General features: G+C 40.4%; 1 protein-coding gene and 1 long non-coding RNA gene across 2 annotated transcripts; one reads left to right on the top strand and one right to left on the bottom strand.

The window, feature by feature from the left end:
• Positions 1 to 2,319: 2,319 nt before the first annotated feature.
• LOC125280575 lies at positions 2,320 to 5,365 on the top strand. The gene is made up of 2 exons (XR_007187649.1): positions 2,320 to 2,441; positions 5,194 to 5,365. It is a non-coding gene; the product is annotated as an uncharacterized LOC125280575 (long non-coding RNA).
• A 5,089-nt stretch (positions 5,366 to 10,454) lies between these two features.
• On the bottom strand, positions 10,455 to 19,985 carry dcp1a (decapping mRNA 1A). Its single transcript, XM_048211191.1, is given in 11 exon segments — positions 10,455 to 11,401; positions 11,478 to 11,540; positions 11,543 to 11,665; positions 11,790 to 11,834; positions 13,312 to 13,800; positions 13,885 to 13,977; positions 17,845 to 17,983; positions 18,061 to 18,127; positions 18,242 to 18,369; positions 18,473 to 18,513; positions 19,743 to 19,985. Coding segments are annotated over 11 exon segments (1,404 nt in total). The 5' UTR covers positions 19,878 to 19,985; the 3' UTR covers positions 10,455 to 11,320.
• Between the last annotated feature and the right edge of the window lie 674 nt (positions 19,986 to 20,659).

The raw sequence follows: 20,659 nt of genomic DNA, 5'->3' as shown, positions 1-20,659 counted from the left end.
TGAATTAAAACAATATGTATAGAATAGAACACACATAAGTCTACTTTATGATCATGAACAAACCTTGTTTCTCCTTGCAAATGTGCCAGCTTCTTTCTCTGAGAGAAACAGCCTCATCCTGAAGCTTGGTTTTGAATCGAACGTTTATGAGCTATACTGCATCCTGCTTCACTTTTCAGGACTTGCGCGGCACACTTGCTCACTAAGCTAATGACGAACCAATTTAACCTGACATACCCGGTGGTGGCCTCGTCATCGTTCAGTGTCGTTTCCCTCAGGCAGCGGGAGGGCAGAACGTGGGTCCAGGAGGCTCTGGAGGCGTCGCTTCCCACACGCTCTCTCCGGGCACCTGCGGTCGTGATGTCACAGCGGTGTGCCTGATGAGCCGCTTTCTGGAAACAAAAAAGCTCTGGCCAACTGAATGAATTAGCACAGCACAAGAGCGACACAAAGAAAAACAACAAAGATGCCCCAACAGGCCATTTCTGCTTCTAAATCTAGTTTCTAGAGCCCTGTTTGATGTTTCAAAGTTGAATTTCTTTTTGGGAACCGTGTGTTTATAATGTGTTTATAATGCCGTGTCATGCACAAGATGCTGCAAAACGGTCAAACACGTCCATCTAGAGCATGTTTACATAGAAAAACAAGGGAAAAACATGTTCTCTGGGAAAATACATATTGATTATTTATCGCAGCTACTTTTACCCAATCTGGCAACAGAAGGATGTTCATTTCCAGCATAGGATTTCTGGAATCAACTCCATTTGCTCCATTTACTTTAAGTCAAAACAGGGTCGGCAATATAAAAATATGAGACACACTAAAAGTAGGCTATTGTTTTTCCGACATGAAGCCTGAAACAACACACTTGTAGCGTGACTGGACAAATGAGTCCAGTTTAGAGATGACATTAACTTGAAATTATCCGTTGTTTTGTTGCCAATACTACCTAATTTTAACAGGGAAAAGTAAGGAGAAAAAGCCTTGGTTGAAAAAATTAAAAGTTAAAGAAATGATAGAGAAGGTAATGTAATGTATTCTTTCATGAATTCATCTAAATGGTCGTGTGAGGACAATAGGTGCTTTGACATCTCTTGTAACAGAGCATACTATAAACAATAAATAAATCTCTCTCATGATGTTTGTATATTATTAAGGCCAGGTTTCACAGACAGGGCTTAGACTAAACCAGGATTAGCCTTTGCTCAATTAGGGCATTTATTAAAGGGTTAGTTCACCCAAAAATGAAAATAATGTCATTAATTACTCTCCCTCATGTCGTTCCACACCCGTAAGACTTTCATTAATGGATCTTGAGAGAGAAAATGTCATTGCTGGCTATGCAGGCCTCACTGAGCCATCGGATTTCATCAAAAATATCTTAATTTGCGCTCTGAAGATGAATGAAGGTCGTAGGGGTGTGGAACGACATGAGGGAGAGTAATAAATTACATTATTTTCATTTTTGGGTGAACTAACCCTTTGAATGTTCACTAAAAAAAATATTAGCCTACTGGTGTGCATCTTGAGAAAAAACAATGGCTCTGATATATGTTAAGATATATATAAGTTGCTTCAGTTAAAACAGCTCAAACATTCATCTAGGACTAGCTTAAGTCTTGGCTGTGAACCGGGTAAGAGTTGATTATGTTTTGTTTTTCACCTTAATTTTTGTTGTCACACCATAAAAACAGTGAAAGAACTAATGACCCCTTATATTTTCTCAAATATCAGACTTCACACTACATAAATGTAAGTATTTTTTCTTCAAAAATGGCGTTTTACAAAAACAAATACTGCATTTTCGTCGACTACACAGCTGTGGTAATAATTAAGCAATCTGATCGCGACAGAGTTTGTGAATAACACAAGATATCTCGGGTTCGCGGATCTAGGAAAGAAATAAACATAACGCAACTTACCGCCATTTTCAGTCCTTCTTCTCAATCCAGTAAGCGCGGCGCGAAACTGCTCGCGCCAAAATGGAGACAAGTTCACTGAACGCGTTAAATTCCGTTAAATCTATTAAAGCAGTGAAAGAAGCTTAATATAAGCAAGGAATGTCCGCAAATAAGCAATAAACAAAAACAGTTTGCTTATCTTTTTAAGTTAGGAGAACAATTATCAACATATACAGTGTACAAAGACATTAATAACTCAAATAATAATAGTTTGTATAGCACCTTCCAATGTTTTCATTCTGCGCTGTTTGTCGCTATTGTTCATATTCGCGGTTACCAGGTGCGTCATTGTGACGTCACGGCCACAGCGGCCCCTAGAGGCATTGTGACGTCACGCCTCAGAACGCGACCACGCCCAGAAGAGGATAAATAGCGCAGACTGACTCGAGTTCACACATCTTTCACTGGTTTGCCAACTGATATAACACGCCTAACGAAGACGGACATTGTGATCTGATCATCTCTGATTATCTCGGATTGGTGAGTACAGCGAGCAAAATGGATTTCGATTTGTTAAACCCGAGACCCCGCTACTTCCCCTTTACTGACGTTCCAAAGCCCGCCTATTTCCCCCTGCCATGGGGCGTGCAGAGGTGCTGGGAGTGGTTAGAAACTCCAATGGCCAAGACATCTGGGCCAAAAACAGTAACCTGGCGGGACCAATCTGTCAAGAATCCCAAAAAGCATAAATACATGTACGGACCTCTGGAAAGTTGCCTTAAGCAACCAGAGAAGAAGACACTAAACCGATTCACAGAGAAGCCCAGGAAACCTCTGTATTACAACGCCTGGTACGAGTATATCAGAGACACGAATCGGAGTCCTCCAGAGCCGACTGAACCCACGTTCAGATCAGACCCGGTCCTGATGACAAAGAAGTACCTGAAGGAGACTAAAGAGTCCCTTGAGAAGGTGTTCCAGCCTCCCACTCCTCCAGCGGTGGTCCCTGAGGATCATGCGGAGGAGCCTCGGGTGAAGAGGGTTCACTGGCCAGACATGAGGTACACTCACATGCGCTATGAGCCCAAAGAGAAGATGACCTGGAAAGAGAAGCTCAACCTGGCGGAGAGGTGGCGAAAGGACAGGGCAGAGGTCATGCAGTTCAGGGCTGAGGAGCTTGTAAAGCCTGAACCGGATTATAAGCAAAAGGCAAAAACGTGGGTCAAAGTGCGGGTCGTAAGACTGCTGAGACTGCGAACCCGTCCTCCTGCTGCCTCGCCCTTCAAGAGCTGCCTGAAGGTGACCACACCTGAAAATGATCCTACACCAGAGTGAAGAGAAACTAGGTCCTCAAAACAAGCAGACGAAACAACAACAAAAAAGACCTCGTGGCCGTTCACGATGCGTCCGAGCGAACAAAAGACGGGTCATGTGAACGGCCACTAAAGCCGACCAAAGAAAGCGGCTTCAAGCGGCTTCCCCTGCGTTAAAGTTGGTCAGGAATTCACGGCGCTGACCAACTGAAAGCTGCTTGAAGCCCCGGGGTGGGGGGAGGATGGGGTTGACCTCTGACCGGCTCACAGACGACGGCTGGGACAGGGGCACCGCGAAAAGGCACTTTATCCCCCCCCCCCAATCCCAATCTCAATCTCAATCTCAATCCCAATCCCAGGGGGCAGTTGTGGCCTAACGTTTAGAGAGTCGGACTTGTAACCCAAAGGTCGCAGGTTCGAGTCTCTGTACCGGCAGGAATGCAGGTGGAGGGAGTGAATGAACAGCACTCTCTTCACTCTCATTACCCACAACTGTCCTTGAGCAAGACATTGAACCCCCAATCGCTCCCCTGCCCACAAGTTTATCTCACGGAGTGACCTCTGACCGGCTCACAGACTTCGGCTGGGACAGGGGCGCCGCAAAAGGGCACTTTACCATTACCCCCTCAGCTCATTATTTGTCTATAATATGAGGGTGGAGGGTAATTACACTAAGTGCGTCCCAATTTGCGCACTATTCTAGAATGTTTTTAAATAATGCTATTTCATGCACTCTGACTTATTTACACTGTTAAAGAGTTGCATTCTCATGCAAAACACGGCCAAAGTTTCAAAACACGAGTTGTACGTATGATGGATTATTTCTATTTTCACAGGTTTCGCATAATTTTTTTCGAGCATCGGTCTGCTCGAGCCCTCAGGATCGGCGCTTATGGTTTCATAAACAAGGCCCAGTTCAGAGCTGGAATTACAGATCGTTTGAAACTGAAAGATGGAGCGGTCACAGTGATAATGCGTCGGAACCGCAGGTGGAGAGTAAAACTGCATCAAATGTCTGTTTTGTTGGCAATAGGCGCCTGAGTGCATATAATGTAAACAACACAAACACAGTGAAATCATAAATTCATTATTCATACGCTATATTCATTATAGTGATTCAAAAGTTATCCATGGATAATGCGATGGTGTATTGTGTTTAAATACAGTTGTCTAGCTGACCATTGTTAGCTTGCAGACAATCGCTACACAAAAGCTGCGCGTGCTCATGACTCTAGCTCCGCTCACACGACACGCCTCCAGGAGCTCGGCTGTTTTCGGAAAGACTCGGTACAGCGTATATATGCACTAGGTACTCGAGATTAACATGAGATTGGCAGAAACTGTGCGTGTTTTTCGAATACTATGAATTCGGACATACTACTCTGTTCGCATACTGTTTTTTGCATACTATATAGTATAGAAGTATTGGATTATTCAAAGACAACATTTTAAATCTTGTAAATAAACTGTACTCAGTTTCATAAGTTAATGTAGTTTTCATCACAATATGATCATGAGAGATATTTTCAGTATGAAAGATGTTTTATATGTAATATATATATTTTTTTATATATAATATGGAAGAGATATTTTTTCAGTGTTTGTCTTTGTTTCTAATGACAGCGTGTACGGAGTGATGATGATCCGTGTTATCCAGCGTTTCATCAAAGGTCACATGATCAGCACCACTCTGCTCATTTGATTGATTCCTGTTTAAATATTTCTATACGTTTCTAAAATGACAATACATAAAACACCTGGATGCTGCTGTAAACTAGGATTTGGATCTTTATTATTCTTGATGGTGTTTCAGTTCTCTCTCTCTCACACAGATACTGTAAATAAGGTCAGTTTTATTGCTGAAATCGTGCCGCCACTGACAGCTGTGTCACATGATGCTGGTCAGGACAGGGTGTTGCAATTTCTGCAAAGTTTTCAAAATCACAGCATTGTTAAAAAGATGATTTGACTCCATGCAGACGCTCCTGTAGCAGGCGGGATTGAGGACGCCCTCCTCCGAACACGGCGAGGACAGGAACAGAGATGAAGTCTTTCACAGCAAGTACATCATCATCATCATCTCAGGACCATCAGGCCGTTGGGTCCATATCCTTTACATCCTGATAAAAACAAGAAAAGAATGAAAAAGCACACACTGGTTTGTCCCCTTTTCCCCCAGGGATGTGTAAAGTTGGTCATCTATGTGTCGCTTTTCAAATGCAAGAGTTAATTTTGAGTAGGTTTTTTTGAATGAAAATTCATTGCTGAAACACACACTTATGTTCTGCTAACTAGGGCTGGACACTGACACACATTTCATGATTCACAAGCTTGTGATTCAATTTGTTTTTGATTTGACATCAGTTATTTGGGTCTGTCAGGAACAACGCACATTTCCTCAAGGAAAAAAACGTATAAATCATAAATCTGTCTCTATCTCCGGTTGCACGTCTGATCGGGTACAGAACTAATGTTGGTATAATTTCACTTGTGAAATGCAGAGTCTCACCTGGTTTCAGCCACAGTCGCTGCTCTAGAGTCAGTGAAGCGTCGTGTCGTGATGGTGGACGTCACTCTCTTCAGCGGTCGGGAGGATTCGCTCCAGTGATTCTTCATGTCCCGCACAGAAACTCTCCACAGTCTAATCCAGATTTAACTGAACGTCCTTCGTCCTGCGGTCAGTCACATTCATCACTGTGCATCTTCCACATCTGGCACAATGTCCTATGCAAAAAACACAAAAATTATATACAAATATATAAAAAAACAAATTAATGAACACAAAATGAATTTACAAATCAGCTCTCATATCAGGCCTAAAATAATGAGCTTCCCAGACTGCTTTGCCCTGTCTGTTCAGACCTCACAAGCTTTCGATGAACAGAAACAGTCCTGGGACAAACACAGATGGAGGGTGAACAGATCACATGACACATTAATAAGGCTGGGTATTGCCACAATTTTCACAATTCGATTCGATTACTAATCACATGCTTTCAATTCGATTTCGATTAGATTTCGATTATTTTGGATGTAGTATTTCAGTTTCAGCACATGCCAAATTTTCTAGAGGAAAAGAAATCTCTCAACTAATGCTGTAAACTACACATGAGAGTCAGCTGGTACTACTGTAATAATACTGAAGGTTAAATTAACTTATTTATACACAAACACTTAAATTACACTCAATGATGATTTATTAAAAATAAAGTTCAGAATTACATAATTATATTTCTACTCCAATTCATTTTTTTGAAATATAAACATTTAAATCGTGGCTGATTTATTCAAACATGCATTAAATATTGAAGAACATTATAATGAATATGTAACGGTGCATAGCTATATTTATCAGAATGCTTTCTAGAGTCACTTTTCTAGCTGACTAATGAGTTTATGGTCACTGAATATGTTTTTCTGAGGTAAATGTGACGTCACGTGACATTGAAGCTGTTTTATTGAGTCTTTCCGAGGTTGAAGCACTGATTGAGCGATTACACGAGACATGATACAGATTTCAGTAAGTTGTACTGTATATTTTAACATACCTTCAGATGTTCATGTTTATTTCGCTGTAACTGGTATTAAAGCGGAGGAGAGGATGATCACATGCTTCTCTTTAACTGAGGCGCTAAAGCGATCTGTCACGCCACATTAAACAGCACCAAAACGGTATTTATTTTCTGAATCTCATAATAAGATGGACGTCATTTGAAATCTGAGACTTTGCTTCATATCAAAAGTAACAAAGATTATTGCGATTTATTGGATGGGAGGCGCTACATATTCTGCTCATTCATCAACTGAAAACAGACCAGACTAATCGATTCTTGGGATTTAAGAATCAATATCGGTTCGTAAAAATGAGAATCGATTAAAATCGAGAAATCAATATTTTCTTTTTACCCAGCCCTAATAATAACAGTAAAATTATGCATAATTTCAACAAACTAACCCTAAACCAAATCGTATTACCCTAACCCTATAGTATGTACATGCTGTCAGTGAATAATACTCCGTACTTAAATTTATAATTATACCATAACACGGACACCTTAAAATACAGTGTAACCTATACATAAAGTTAAAAATGTAAACGCGAGTGCTTTGTTTGCACAAAAAAAACTATTTATCATTTTATAAAATATTAATCTCAGATGCGCGTTCACGAGAGCAGCACAAATAAATCCCTCGTGTCGCTTCATAACATTGAGGTTAAACCACTGGAGTCACGTGGATCACTTTAATGATGTCTTTCCTAACTTTCTGAGGCTTGAAAGTGTAAGTTTATCAATGAGGGACAGAATCTCTCGGATTTCATCAAAAATATCTTAATTTGTGTTCTGAAGATGAATGAAGGTCTTACGGGTGTGGAACGACATGAGGGAGAGTAATTAATGACAGAAATTACATTTCTGGGTGAACTAACCCTTTAAATGTCAGCACACAATAGGACCAAAAATAAAAACCAATTCAAAACTATAATAGTATCTCATAAATAAACGTACTCTTTATCGTCTTGTGTGATTTCAGGCTCGAAGGTGAACTGTGTTTCTTGTTTCACGGTCAGGTGTGAATCAGCGGCGCTTCCCTCCACCCGCAGCCGCGTCTCGGGCGTCGATGTCCCGCTGTGATCCTCGGAGCAGCCGCTGACTAAAGGCTTCACTTGAACAGCTGTTTCCACACGAGACAAAGAAAATCAATTAGTTCAGTATGTGATAACGCTAAAGTTAACACTACCAACCTAAAACTTACCTTTACTGCGTCGCTTCGGCCGCGGTGTCGCGCATGACGCCTGAACCGACGCGCTCTTCCTCGGAGTCTCGCGGCACTGACAGCCCACATCCCGCGTCACAGGCTGCGGACACACGGGCTCCATCAGCGCGTGTAAAGCGCGTTATGATGATGATAAGGCATCAGATCACGTACCTTCATAGTGTGCGGAGCTCCGACCGTGTAGAGCGACGGGACGGCGGTGTTTTTCAGGTACAGGACCTTGGCGAAGCCCATCTCGTACTGTGTGAGATTCTGGAAGCTCTCGGGCGAGAAGTGCCGCGAACACAGCCGCGAGTTCACCGTCAGTCCCTCCTCCTGGAAGTGCAGGAACTCGAGCCAGCGGGCCCGCAACCAGCGCGGTCTCGGGACACTGAACAGGGTTTTGTCGGGAACACAGCCGAACACACAGCGCTTCGCCATCTTCAGCTCTCTAAAAACTACAATCTCTTCTTCTCCTGAGGGCTAGTGGCGCTTGACACACCAGATTAGGTGCATTAGCGCCACCAACTGGAGAGGACAGGTTAAAATAATAATGAAAAGGCTGTACTTGAGACTTAATCCTGACTTAATCCTTGTCAAAATTGACAATTCTAACTTTTTTAATTGAATATCGCAGTGTTTATTATTAATGATTTATCGGTGCACATCATCATTATTGTTTTAAATTCATGTTCCTCATAATCTTGAATCAGAATATCTTCTCCTCCCTCTTGCAGGCAGCATCTCTTCTCTTCTCTGATGATGAGGGCGGGGCAACCTGTCACTCACATGAGATCCACCAATAGCAAACCACGACCATCCAATCAATTCCCAACAGACAAAATCAACATTTGTTCTTGTCTGAGAAGCGTTTCACTCTGATGTAGGGCACAATAAGGAAAAGACAATGTTTGATCTGGTAACGCATACATCACAAACACAATACAACTCACTGCAGGTGAACAGAGTAAAAACAATAACTAATAGTTATCACCCCCGGGAACTGATTACAATAACAATTGCAAACATTTTTTGTATTACAAGTTTTCAAAAATGTTGTTTAAATATACAAATGAGGCATTATTTACTTAAAAATGTGCTAATTTGCATAAATTTCTAGTACAGGTTCAGAATTAGTTTTTTGACATAGTCAAAGTTTTCACAGAGGGGATTTTGGGTCTCTCTTTATCACTCTATAAGTCAGAAAATACAGTGAACATTCAGAAAAAAAAAAATCACAATTTTTCTTTTGAAATAAAATGTATATAATCTGGCAAATTATTAATGAACAAATCTCTCTGTAAAAACCTTAAGAATATAGATATAGACAACTGTAAAGTGTGGTGTGTGTGGAGATATATGGCTCAATGTAGGAGAAAACACTAATTTTGAGATAACAGCTGAGATACAGATAACAATATGTATTGTAATTGAAATCTATAGACACAAATAGATAAATAAATGCTTAAAAGGTTAGTTGACCCAAAAATTAAAATAATGTCATTTATTACTCTCCCTCATGTCGTTCCACACCCGTAAGACCTTCATTCATCTTCAGAACACAAATTAAGATATTTTTGATGAAATCCGATGGCTCAGTGAGGCCTGCATAGCCAGCAATGACATTTCCTCTCTCAAGATCCATTAATGTACTAAAAACATATTTAAATCAGTTCATGTGAGTACAGTGGTTCAATATTAATATTATAAAGCCACGAGAATATTTTTGATGCACCAAAAAAAAAAAAAAAAAATAACGACTTTTCAACAATAGCTATTGATGGGCGATTTCAAAACACTGCTTCAGAGCTTTACGAATCGAATCAGTAATTCGGAGCACCAAAGTCACGTGATTTCAGAAGTTTGGTGGTTTGACATGCGATCTGAATCATGATTCGACACAACAGATTCATAACGCTCTGAAGCAGTGTTTTGAAATCACTAGATATTGTTGAAAAGTCGTTATTTTTTTTTATTTTTTTTGGTGCACCAAAAATATTCTCGTGGCTTTATATTAATATTGAACCACTGTACTCACATGAACTGATTTAAATATATTTTTAGTGCATTAATGGATCTTGAGAGAGGAAATGTCATTGCTGGCTATGCAGGCCTCACTGAGCCATCGGATTTCATCAAAAATATCTTAATTTGTGTTCTGAAGATGAACGAAGGTCTTACGGGTGTGGAACGACATGAGGGAGAGTAACAAATGACAGACTTTTCATTTTTAGGTGAACTAACCCCTTAACGATGGATTTTGGATGTTTTCTTACCACTAGTCTGAAAAAACACAAAAGCCACCAAGCCGAAAATCTCAGAACTGAAGAAAGTGTTTCAGCCTGTAGTGCTTTAATAAAAGCGGCCCATACGCAGCACAGAATGTGCAACATGGAACTAAACATGTAGTAAATGCTTATGAGAGGCAAGAATCAAGGCAGATTTTCTTGTAAAATCTCACTGTAATAAAACACAAACCATGATCTAAATTATGGCAATAGTTTATTTGCACATGAACTCAAAAGACGAGCCACTGTAACAGAATCCTGATGCACTGGAGAGAAGGTCTTATTAATTCATGTTTAGAGCGTTGCGTGTGAAGAGTACAGCCGTGCAGCAACACTGTCAACTTTCATTTGTGCCGTTTTAAAATTCTCTATAATCAAAAGCAAACTGTACAAAATAAGTTTATGCAATTCCCAATTTGTAAGTGTAAACACAATAAGTACATAAGCCTTGTGCGTATTAAAAAATACACTTCCTGTCAAGCAAACAAACAAACCAAGAACTAGTTAGTGCACACAGGAACAATTTCATTCTACCTTTAATGATAAAATTAAATGCACTTGTTAGATTATCCTGTCGTCTACACGACTACAACTCTTCTGCTGTTGAGACAGACAACAACTATCATGAGAATCACGCCTTAAACTAGATGATTAGTTCCCAATATTTCATATTACGGTCTGCAATTTAAAAAAGCAACATCACCACAGAACGTACAACGGATCAACTGTGCCATCACGGGGGAAATGTTCATCTTTAATTTATGCATTCGTCATCAAATTAAACTACCGGGTTTATAAGTAAATTAGTAATAAGTGCACATCCTACTCTGAATGTCTTCAAAATCTGAGAATTTCAATCCAGTACTCAGGGTTTATCAATCATACTGGTTTAACAGTAAAGCACACTGACACTGGGAGACTGTATCATATCCAACCATCATAAATGAAAAGCAATTATCCAATGCTTCTTATTGCACAAGTCCCTTCCTTTTCATAACGGAACATAACTGAGCTGGTTGAAATAGTGAGATTGGCAGATGGGATGAATCCAGGACGGCTCCGGCTATAGCTTGATGTTGTTGAGGCCTTTAGAGAGGCTCTGTACGTATGCCTCGTGGATCACGCTGAGGAAATGAGCGTCATTCTGCAAACAAATGAAGACAGACAGGTGACGACTGAATCTACACTCCAGCGGCTGAATCTGTGTCCTGTGCGTGTACCTTGATGAGGTGAATGAGCGTGTCCTGCAGCTGGCTGCGGCTGTACAGGTCTGCGCTGGGGAACGGGGCGGTGGGGACGTCGGGGAGGCGGGGTTTTTGGGCGGCTCTGTTGTCTTGGTAATGGAGTGCTGAAATACACTTGGAGACAGTAGCAGTGAAGACTCCTCCCCCTGGACACCTGGCCCCGCCTTCACACGACAGAGAGAGATCAGAGTGGTCTCAACATAAAACCAAACAAACCATTTCCGCTCAATCACAGAATGAAATCTATACTGTCACTGAGCAACATGGCGTTTTCAAGAGTGGACTTACTTTGACCAGAGACGGGGACGGTGTAAAGGCGTTCACTTCTTTACTCTGTGCCAAAGACAGGAAGAGATGATGGTTTAGACACATTTGCCTTATATAAGATACATTTATAAGCCTTATTTAGTTGTTTATCCATTTTCTGATAAGCAAAACTCTTTGCATAGATCATGTCAACAACATTTGTGTTGATGAATTTGGTATTTTTCCTACATTTTTCATTGCTGTACATCAAAATGAATACAGATGCGCAGTGCTCAATATTACGCAAAACAGCAGAAATATCGTGTTAAATAATGCAAGTATATAGCCACGTTTCCACCGCAGGAACCTTCCCCATTGACTTTGGGTCTCGGCGTGTTTGGACCGCAGGAACCAGGGTCTAAATGAAGTAAAAATCCCCCCATCAGAAAGTCCCTGCTCATGAGGTAGTACTGTTTCAAAGTTCAGGAACTTGCTGAACGCTGAACATGCTGATTGGATGAGTTCACACAGCATTTTATTTCAACCACTGTTTTTAAAAGTCTGTTGTGGTGCGTGCAGCAAGAGTCGTTCGCTATTCGATCAACATGGACCGACGACGAGGTTCAGGCTTTATTAAACTTGCATGCGGAGGACGAAATCCAGCGAGAAATGGAAAGTCGCATGCAGTCCTACATCACCGGACTCTTCTTCACGGTACTTTAGACCGCGATGGAAATGCAGACAGCAACAGGTCTGGGGGAAAAATGTTCCTGGGACAAATTGTTCTGGGTAATTTCAGTAGAAAAGTGCCTTATTTTAAATATTGAATCTCACTTTATAAACCAATTAAACCAAACTAATAAGGAATAATATGTCTGTTAATGCCAAGTGTTGAACTTGCTTCTTCTGTGTTCAAACCATGGTTAATTATGTTGACGAATAATTTGTCTATGAATTTTTTCACAGACGAAAACAAAACTATGACTAGATAAAAAACAGTTCTCTCTTGAATGAATGACTCAATCATAAAGACTTCACTTGTTTCATTATTGGATGAATCAGCGTTTCACTTGAATGAATGAGTCAATGACTCACTCCATAACTGGATGAATCTGCATTCAATGACAAATACATTTTTAAGTCACCTGTCTCCACCTACTGGTGTAACGATGTAATTAATACAATCTTTATTTGAAGCGTCAAGATACTTTCATAAGGTGATTTACTCTATTTTGATCTCTACAGTAAACATCAGTGTTTATATCTGAACGATAAACTTATGTTCCAGTACAGAAATAATGATAAGTGTGGTTAAAAAAAGGCTGTTTGTGAAGCGGTTTCATATCTATACATGACAACGGCTCTCTCTGGATCAGAACACAGATCTGAATGTTCGCTGAGATCAGACTTGTCAAAGTTTAATATAGTTGTCATTTAGGAATAAGATTACGTGGATGTTTGAATCGAGATCACAATCTTTTTAATCATTAATAAAGCGGCTCTAGAGGGCATATATAAATAACTGCATCTGCTATTTCTGATTTAAAAAGAAAAAGTGACATACCATGAAAATATTGCTTGGCGTATTGGCCTGTGCCGACGCTGCAGTCTTTCCTGTAAAGGGCACTGAAACTTTGCAGCCAGATTCTCTGAAGCTCTGTGGCGTGACTAGAGGGCTGGGCATGAAGCCTGGCAGTGACATGGCTGTCACATGACCATCTGTGAGAGGATTCATATATGCAGGAGGAAGCGGACCAGCCGAACCACGACGTGTCGACTGAGCGCCGGACCTGCCGCCGCTCTCCTCCGCATTTGAAGCGGCCGTTCTTGGGTCTCGGCTGCCGCAACCCTGGAAAAGAGAGACCAACGCTGGGCCTCCTGGATCCGAGGAGAGGCGAGGAGTGAGCAGAGGCTCCACGGAGCGGGGCGGAGGGCCGTACGCCAGTCCACGCATGCCTTCTCCCGCAGCCGAGTTTGTCTGGGCCGGTTCTTTGGGCAAAGAGCTGCCAAAAAGCTCTTCCACTGTGATCTGCTTCACTACTGAGTGACTCGACTGTGGAGCAGAAACAAACTCTTTACACACACTGCTAGACGAGTGTTACGGATGTCATGAGTGAAGGAGTGTGATCAGCAGAACCTTCTCCTGCTGAGCTGCCGTGACGTCGTCTCTCTTCTCCTGTGACGGCACAGATTCACAGCTCACCTCAACATCCCTCTCTGTCGACTGACTCTATAAACACAGACACACGTTATTACAGTCACTTCCTTTATCTACACTTTCTTCAGTCTGATTGTGGACAATCTCTTAGCTTAAACAAGCTAAAAATTGGTTATTTGAACTATCAACCTCATTTGTGGCACAATGCCTAATATCACACTAAATTTCCACTTGCGCCTCTTTAAAAAAAATTATTTGATGAAAAAAGTTACAGTACGAAAATTCATTAAACTCATTGATTAACTTTGACCTCAAACCTGGTTTGTTTCATAATATTTAATGTAGTCTTTATTTGAATTATGTTTTGATTTGAGAGTGAAGGACAACCCAAATATTATAATAATAAATATATCTGCAAGCAGCAATTATCGGGGTCAAGCACAACAGAAGCAAACAAGGAAACTAACAGCAGACCAGCTGCAAAAATGAGTAAATGGACAATTTTAAGCAAAAAGGTTGGATTTTTTTTTGTCATTTTGTAATTAAAATGAAAGTCGTGTTTTTCAAGGTACCCATAAAGGTCATAATGGACTATGACAGCAACTGAGACAAAGACACTGCATGCCAAATTTGAAGTCAATCAGACCAACGGTTCTGTAGTTAGAGCTGATTTAATGTTTTGTTCAATTATAGCGCCACCAGGTGGACAGTCCCACCACTTTCTGTGTGTGTCCACACAAACAAAGTGCTCCCATACATAAAATTGCCTGTCAAATTTGGTGAAAATATCTCTTTTCGTTTTGGAGTTATAGACATTTATATTTATGAGAACATAAAAAAATGACCCACATCTAACTTTGATTGGATTTTTTGCCACTTCCTATCAAAATTTTGACATTTGTCCTGTAGCATTTAGGAAACGACCTATGTTTCTGATTTTCCTACAGTGGTTTCGTCTTGATCGTTTTCGTCTTGATCGGCTAAATCACAACGTTGCACAAACCATTAGGCGAAACCTGGCATGTTTGGTATCGGTGGACTCGGCAAGGATTCAGGAGTCAAAGGAGGTGAAAATAAGTCGACAACACTCAAAGTCATAAACATGTGAATATCTGATTTTACCACTAGGTGGCACTGGCTCGAAACTTCTCAGGCTCCTTCAGAGCATCGTACCGATGACAGAGTTTCGTAACGATCTGCTAATGCGTTCCTAAAACACAGCATTTTACTACAAAATTCAAAATGTCCGATATGGTTATCCTTCGACTTGGCATGCTGCCCTGAATCTAACGAGACCACTTTTATGATTTTTGGCCAAATCATTTAGAAGTTATAAGCAAAAATACCCATTTTCGTATATATATCCGGACCAGTAGATGGCGCTGCGCTGAAAATGCTGTGTTTCAGCGCAGCGCCATCTACTGGTCCGGATATACGTACATGGCTCAGGTTATGCTTGTGATGATGCACCAAATTTGATCTGAATACGTTAAAGCATTGCGGAGATGTAGCCTCGCATCCAATTTGGCGAGCTCTTCGTCAGATTCGTTTGCATGTTATTCGAGAACGGTTGGGTTTATCAAAACCTTTTGATTAGAGACCTGCACTCCCGCGGGACCCAACGCAACAGCGCGGCGCGGGACAAGATCTGATAGGCACGCGGGCGGCGAGACACTACTCATGTGCGGGTTACTGTGGTTTGTGAATGTTGATGCTTTAATAGCAAATATTTTATCGGAAGCGTTTATGCTTGGCGACACATAACTTAATATTTCATGGATGTAGGGACAAAAAACTACATAAGCTACTTTTATGCGGGATTTTGTGGGCGGAAGCGGGACAAAACATGAATGTTGCGGGCGGGGGCAGGACAATATTTTTTTGCGGGAGCGGGACAGAATCCTGTGGGAGCAGGCGGGCGCGGGACTGAAAAATCTGTCCGGCGCAGGTCTATATTTTTGATGACTTTTTGCCAGCATGGTTTGAAGATGATCTGATTCGATTTTCATGAAAAATCGGATGAACCATCTAGGAGGAGTTACAAAAAGTAGGCCTTTTGGTGGGAAAATTTTTAATATGAAAAATGATCATAGGGTGCAATCGTCTTTTTCCAAGGAATCAGAGTAAAAAATTTAGTTAAAATGGTTCAGAAGTTATTAGCATAAATGTAAGTGAAACTTTAGACAGTTAGAGACAGATTTGCTGTGGCGAGTGTTTGGACTGTATCGCTGCGTCCGAACTTCCCTACTATATAGAATACGAAAAACAGCACACCAACAGAGTAGTATGTCTGAATTCATAGTATTCAAAAAACAGTAGGTGAAAAGTCCCCGGATGACCTTCGGATGTGGTTCAATTCAAATTCAAATGCAGTACCTACTCAGACAGTACGTGTTTTCGACGCACTGTATCAGTGTGTTTTTACCAGGCTTGAGAGGGTTACAAATTACTTCATAAAAAAGTATTCAGTAACGTAATCCAAGTATCACAATATGAAAGTAATGTAATCTGATTACTTCAAGGTCACATATATAAAGAAAGAAAGAGAAATGTAAAAATTGCACAGCTTGTTCAGTCTAAACGACGCTCGTGTCAGTAGACGGAAAGGTCACTTGTCCGATCGGGCCAGTGCTGTAGGGTGTGCGATTATATAACGTCTATGATTTAACGGTCTGAAATTATTGAGTATGCTCCTCACTTTACAAACACACCCATTGAGTGCACGCATGCACTACGTGACGTAGTCTAGTAAGTTAGACTGGTGTGCATGTATATTTAGAGTGTGTGATTTCACTGCGTGATTTAGTCTATTAAAATGCCTTTAGAATGCATCAGAATTCAAGATAAGGGACAAAAATGCCCCAGTATATATTTCATATTTATATAATTTAATATAGTTAACCAATATTACACAAAGAGCGCCGTTTTTCTCCAAATATCAGCATGATTTCAAATGTGATATTGATTTTATTCAGCGTACAGTTTAATGAACAAGAACTTAATATCAAGTGACTTACATTTAAGACACCAAATTGCCTTTTTTGCCAATGAAAATAGTTCCAAAGTCCACAGAATTGTTTTGCGTCTCTGAGCAACACTTCCTGAATGAATCAGACGCTTGAATGAATCGGTTGAATCTCAATGACTCGCTCATTAACAGTGATTCACTGCCACCTACTGGCGGGTTTAATTTCACATTTAAAGTGTCTTTTAATTTTTTTAAATAATTTCAAATAAAGAGTATTTAACTTTTTATATTTCCAACATTTCAAAACATTATTTATGCATCTGTAACTGCTCTTGACTGATTAACTTTAATAAAGTTTAATCTATTCTATAGTTATATAGTTATACATTAGATTACAATTTCTGTACCTGAAAATCTCCTGTTTAAACCTACATGAAAAACTTGAAAAGCACTGTTTGTTTCATTTGTTTATTCTGTTGTATTTGTTTGTGCTTTTACTCGTAATTTGATTATTTGTTACTATGTTATTACTTGACTGTTTAATTGTTTAACAATATTTAAAATTTAAGTCAGTTAATCTAGTAGCTTTCGGTGTCATAACTTTATTTATTAAGGTTACATGTATCAAAAACAACAAAAACAATAACTAGGCTTATTTTATATGCCCATTTTCTTTTCTTTTTTGTGGCGGGGCAAGTTAAAACTTGAACCACTGGCCCAATCCTTAGCGTTGAGCCCTGTACTGTATAATCAAGCAGCGCTTAATATGTGTTATTACGGCAAAATAATGATTTGTTTAGTTTTAAATGAAACCATTGTAATCCTGACAGTATTCCCCCTTTTTTTCAAAATGTAACTGTAATCTGATTACTAGGTTTTTTTAAGTAATATAAAAGTAATAATAAGTAGTATATCTTTATATTGCTTTCAATTAGAGCAGAACCCTGCTGTGAAAGTGAGGTCCATCATACCCTCTGATACTCCTCTTTCGCCCTGCTGAGCAGCTCCAGGATGTCTGTGGGTTTGGTCTGAACACACCCGTTCGTCCTGCCGCTCGAGCCTCCGTCGGGTGACACGCGCTGCGCTCGCAACGCCTCCTGTTTCACTATCCTGCACACAAGCACAAGTTAGCTGGCAGGGACCCGACAGACTCGAGTCTGAACGTTCACACAATCACCCGTACTCACTGTAGCATGAGCTGCGCGATCCGCTGGCAGTCGGCCTTATCGTAGAACCAGATGCTGTAGATGCCCACTGACACACACAGAGACAGAGGTGACGTTCACACACAGACAGGAGAGGTGTTGAACGCTTACAGCAAATCAACGGTAATTCACAGACGAACACAGTCTCTGTGTGTGAACTTACAGTTGCCGTTCCTGTACAGCAGAAACGGGTCCTGCAGCTGGAACTCCAGGTCCTTATTGATCGGCTCCACCAGATTCTCTGTACTCAGACGGTTCATAATCGTGAAGCCATGATGAGGGGAAGCCGACCTGCGGAGAAACATCACCATCATCATCATCATCATCATCATCATCATCATCATCACGGTGTAATGATGCTGACATCAGCCTTCAGTCAGTCAGGCGATCTCACCTGGCGTAAACAAATAACGTGCCTTCAATCTCAGTCTTCTCCTGCAGTGAGAGAGATGTGTTAGTTTCCAATCAGATGATGACAGATCACAAACACTTTCATGATTCACTGTCACACTGAAGCTGACATTCACCACCTCAAAGGGTTAGTTCACCCAAAAATGAAAATAATGTCATTTATTACTCACCCTCATGTCGTTCCACACCCGTAAGACTTTCGTTCATCTTCAGAACACAAGATATTTTTGATGAAATCCGATGGCTCAGTGAGGCCTGCATAGCCAGCAATGACATTTCCTCTCTCCAGATCCATTAATGTACTAAAAACATATTTAAATCAGTTCATGTGAGTACAGTGGTTCAATATTAATATTATAAAGCCACAAGAATATTTTTGGTGCACCAAAAAAACAAAACAACGACTTATTTAGTGATGGCCGATTTCAAAACACTGCTTCAGGAAGCTTCGGAGCGTTATGAATCTGTGTGTCGAATCAGCAGTTCGGAGCGCCAAAGTCACGTGATTTCATCAGTTTGGTGGTTTGACACGTGATCCGAACCGCAGATTCGACACAAAAGATTCATAACGCTCCGAATCTTCCTGAAGCAGTGTTTTGAAATCGGCCATCACTATATAAGTCGTTATTTTGTGTTTTTGGCGCTCCAAAAGTATTCTCGTCGCTTTATAATATTAATATTGAACCACTGTACTCACATGAACTGATTTAAATATGTTTTTAGTACCTTTATGGATCTTGAGAGAGGAAGTGTCCATTGCTCCCTATGCAGGCCTCACTGAGCCATCGGATTTCATCAAAAATATCTTAATTTGTGTTCTGAAGATGAACGAAGGTCTTACGGGTGTGGAACGACATGAGGGAGAGTAATTAATGACATTAGTTTCATTTTTGGGTGAACTAACTTAACCCTTTAAATCTGAATTATGACATTAAAAAGTCACAAAAATGACAGAAAATGAATCTAAAAAGTCAATCATGACATACTAAATCATAATTGTGAGGTAAAAGGTCGAAATTATGGCATAGAAAGTCTTTTTATCTGATAATTATGTGATGTTTTTCTTCTGTGGAGGAAATGGGCTTATCAATATTACCTGAAGAAGACTTTACTGACAGAAGCTGAAGTGTTTATCTAAGTGTTAACAGCTGCTGTAGTTCAGTCGTGTGATCTTGATGAACTTATAAACACGCATGAGGGGATTGTGTGGCGTTGTTGTCATTAGCAGCTGAGCTAGCTGAGGATGAACTCACCCACTCGTTGGCTTTGGAGTTGAAGGTGTAGAGCGCGACCTGTCCGGTGACGTCCAGCAGTGTGGTGATGTAGGGGTCATAGTGCTGCAGAGCCGCCAGACTCATGAGCTGACCCGCTTTATTCACACTCTCCATCTTCTGTGTGTCTGTGTTCAGCGCCCGAGCTTCTGCTGCCGCTGCTTCAGGGGGTTTAGCGGCAGTTTGACATCAGAACCGCTGCACTACTGCCACCTGCTGTTCTGGATCCGAAAATCAAATAGACATTTACTACATCTCCTGCTCTCTGCACATATTGTTGTCTGTTCTCCTCTGTGTCAGTGTCAAATATAAGAGGGATGCTACCATTAAAGCAGAGAATATAAATACAAATTACAGTGCTGAATATTAAGCCTTGTTTTGTGCTTGTCCTTTGGATGACTAAATTGATCATTTACTTGTCAGAGTAAAAATGCTCTTGTCTGGAAAAAAAAGAGGATTTTTGTGTGTTGTAAATATAGTTTATTCTGAAACAAGCAACATTCTCATCAGTGTTTTATCAGCAGTGATATATTTAAATCTGCGTGTTTATGTTATTTTCCCTGGGGGTGTTTTATTAACCTTTGTAAAGGGCATTTCCCCCCAATCTAATTAAATCTATGTTTCATCTTTTATTTCAAATTCTTACATTTGATAAATTAAAATAGTAGGCCTAAGACACTAATTACCAAATTAAATAATTTGCACTGGAAAAAGTACAACTGCATTGAATAATGTTATGAGATTCTTTAAATATTTTTGAATATACAAATAAGAAATGTTTGTGGGAAATTTATACTTTTAAATATAAAATTAAACCGCCAGTAGATGGCGGCAAGTGACAGTCTTAAAGGGTTAGTTCACCCAAAAATGAAAATAATGTCATTTATTACATGTCGTTC

Source organism: Megalobrama amblycephala, linkage group LG12 (genome assembly GCF_018812025.1).
Source record: "Megalobrama amblycephala isolate DHTTF-2021 linkage group LG12, ASM1881202v1, whole genome shotgun sequence".
Lineage (NCBI taxonomy): Eukaryota > Metazoa > Chordata > Actinopteri > Cypriniformes > Xenocyprididae > Megalobrama > Megalobrama amblycephala.
Note: the sequence above shows the minus strand (reverse complement) of the source record. Positions and strands in the feature narration are given on the sequence as shown.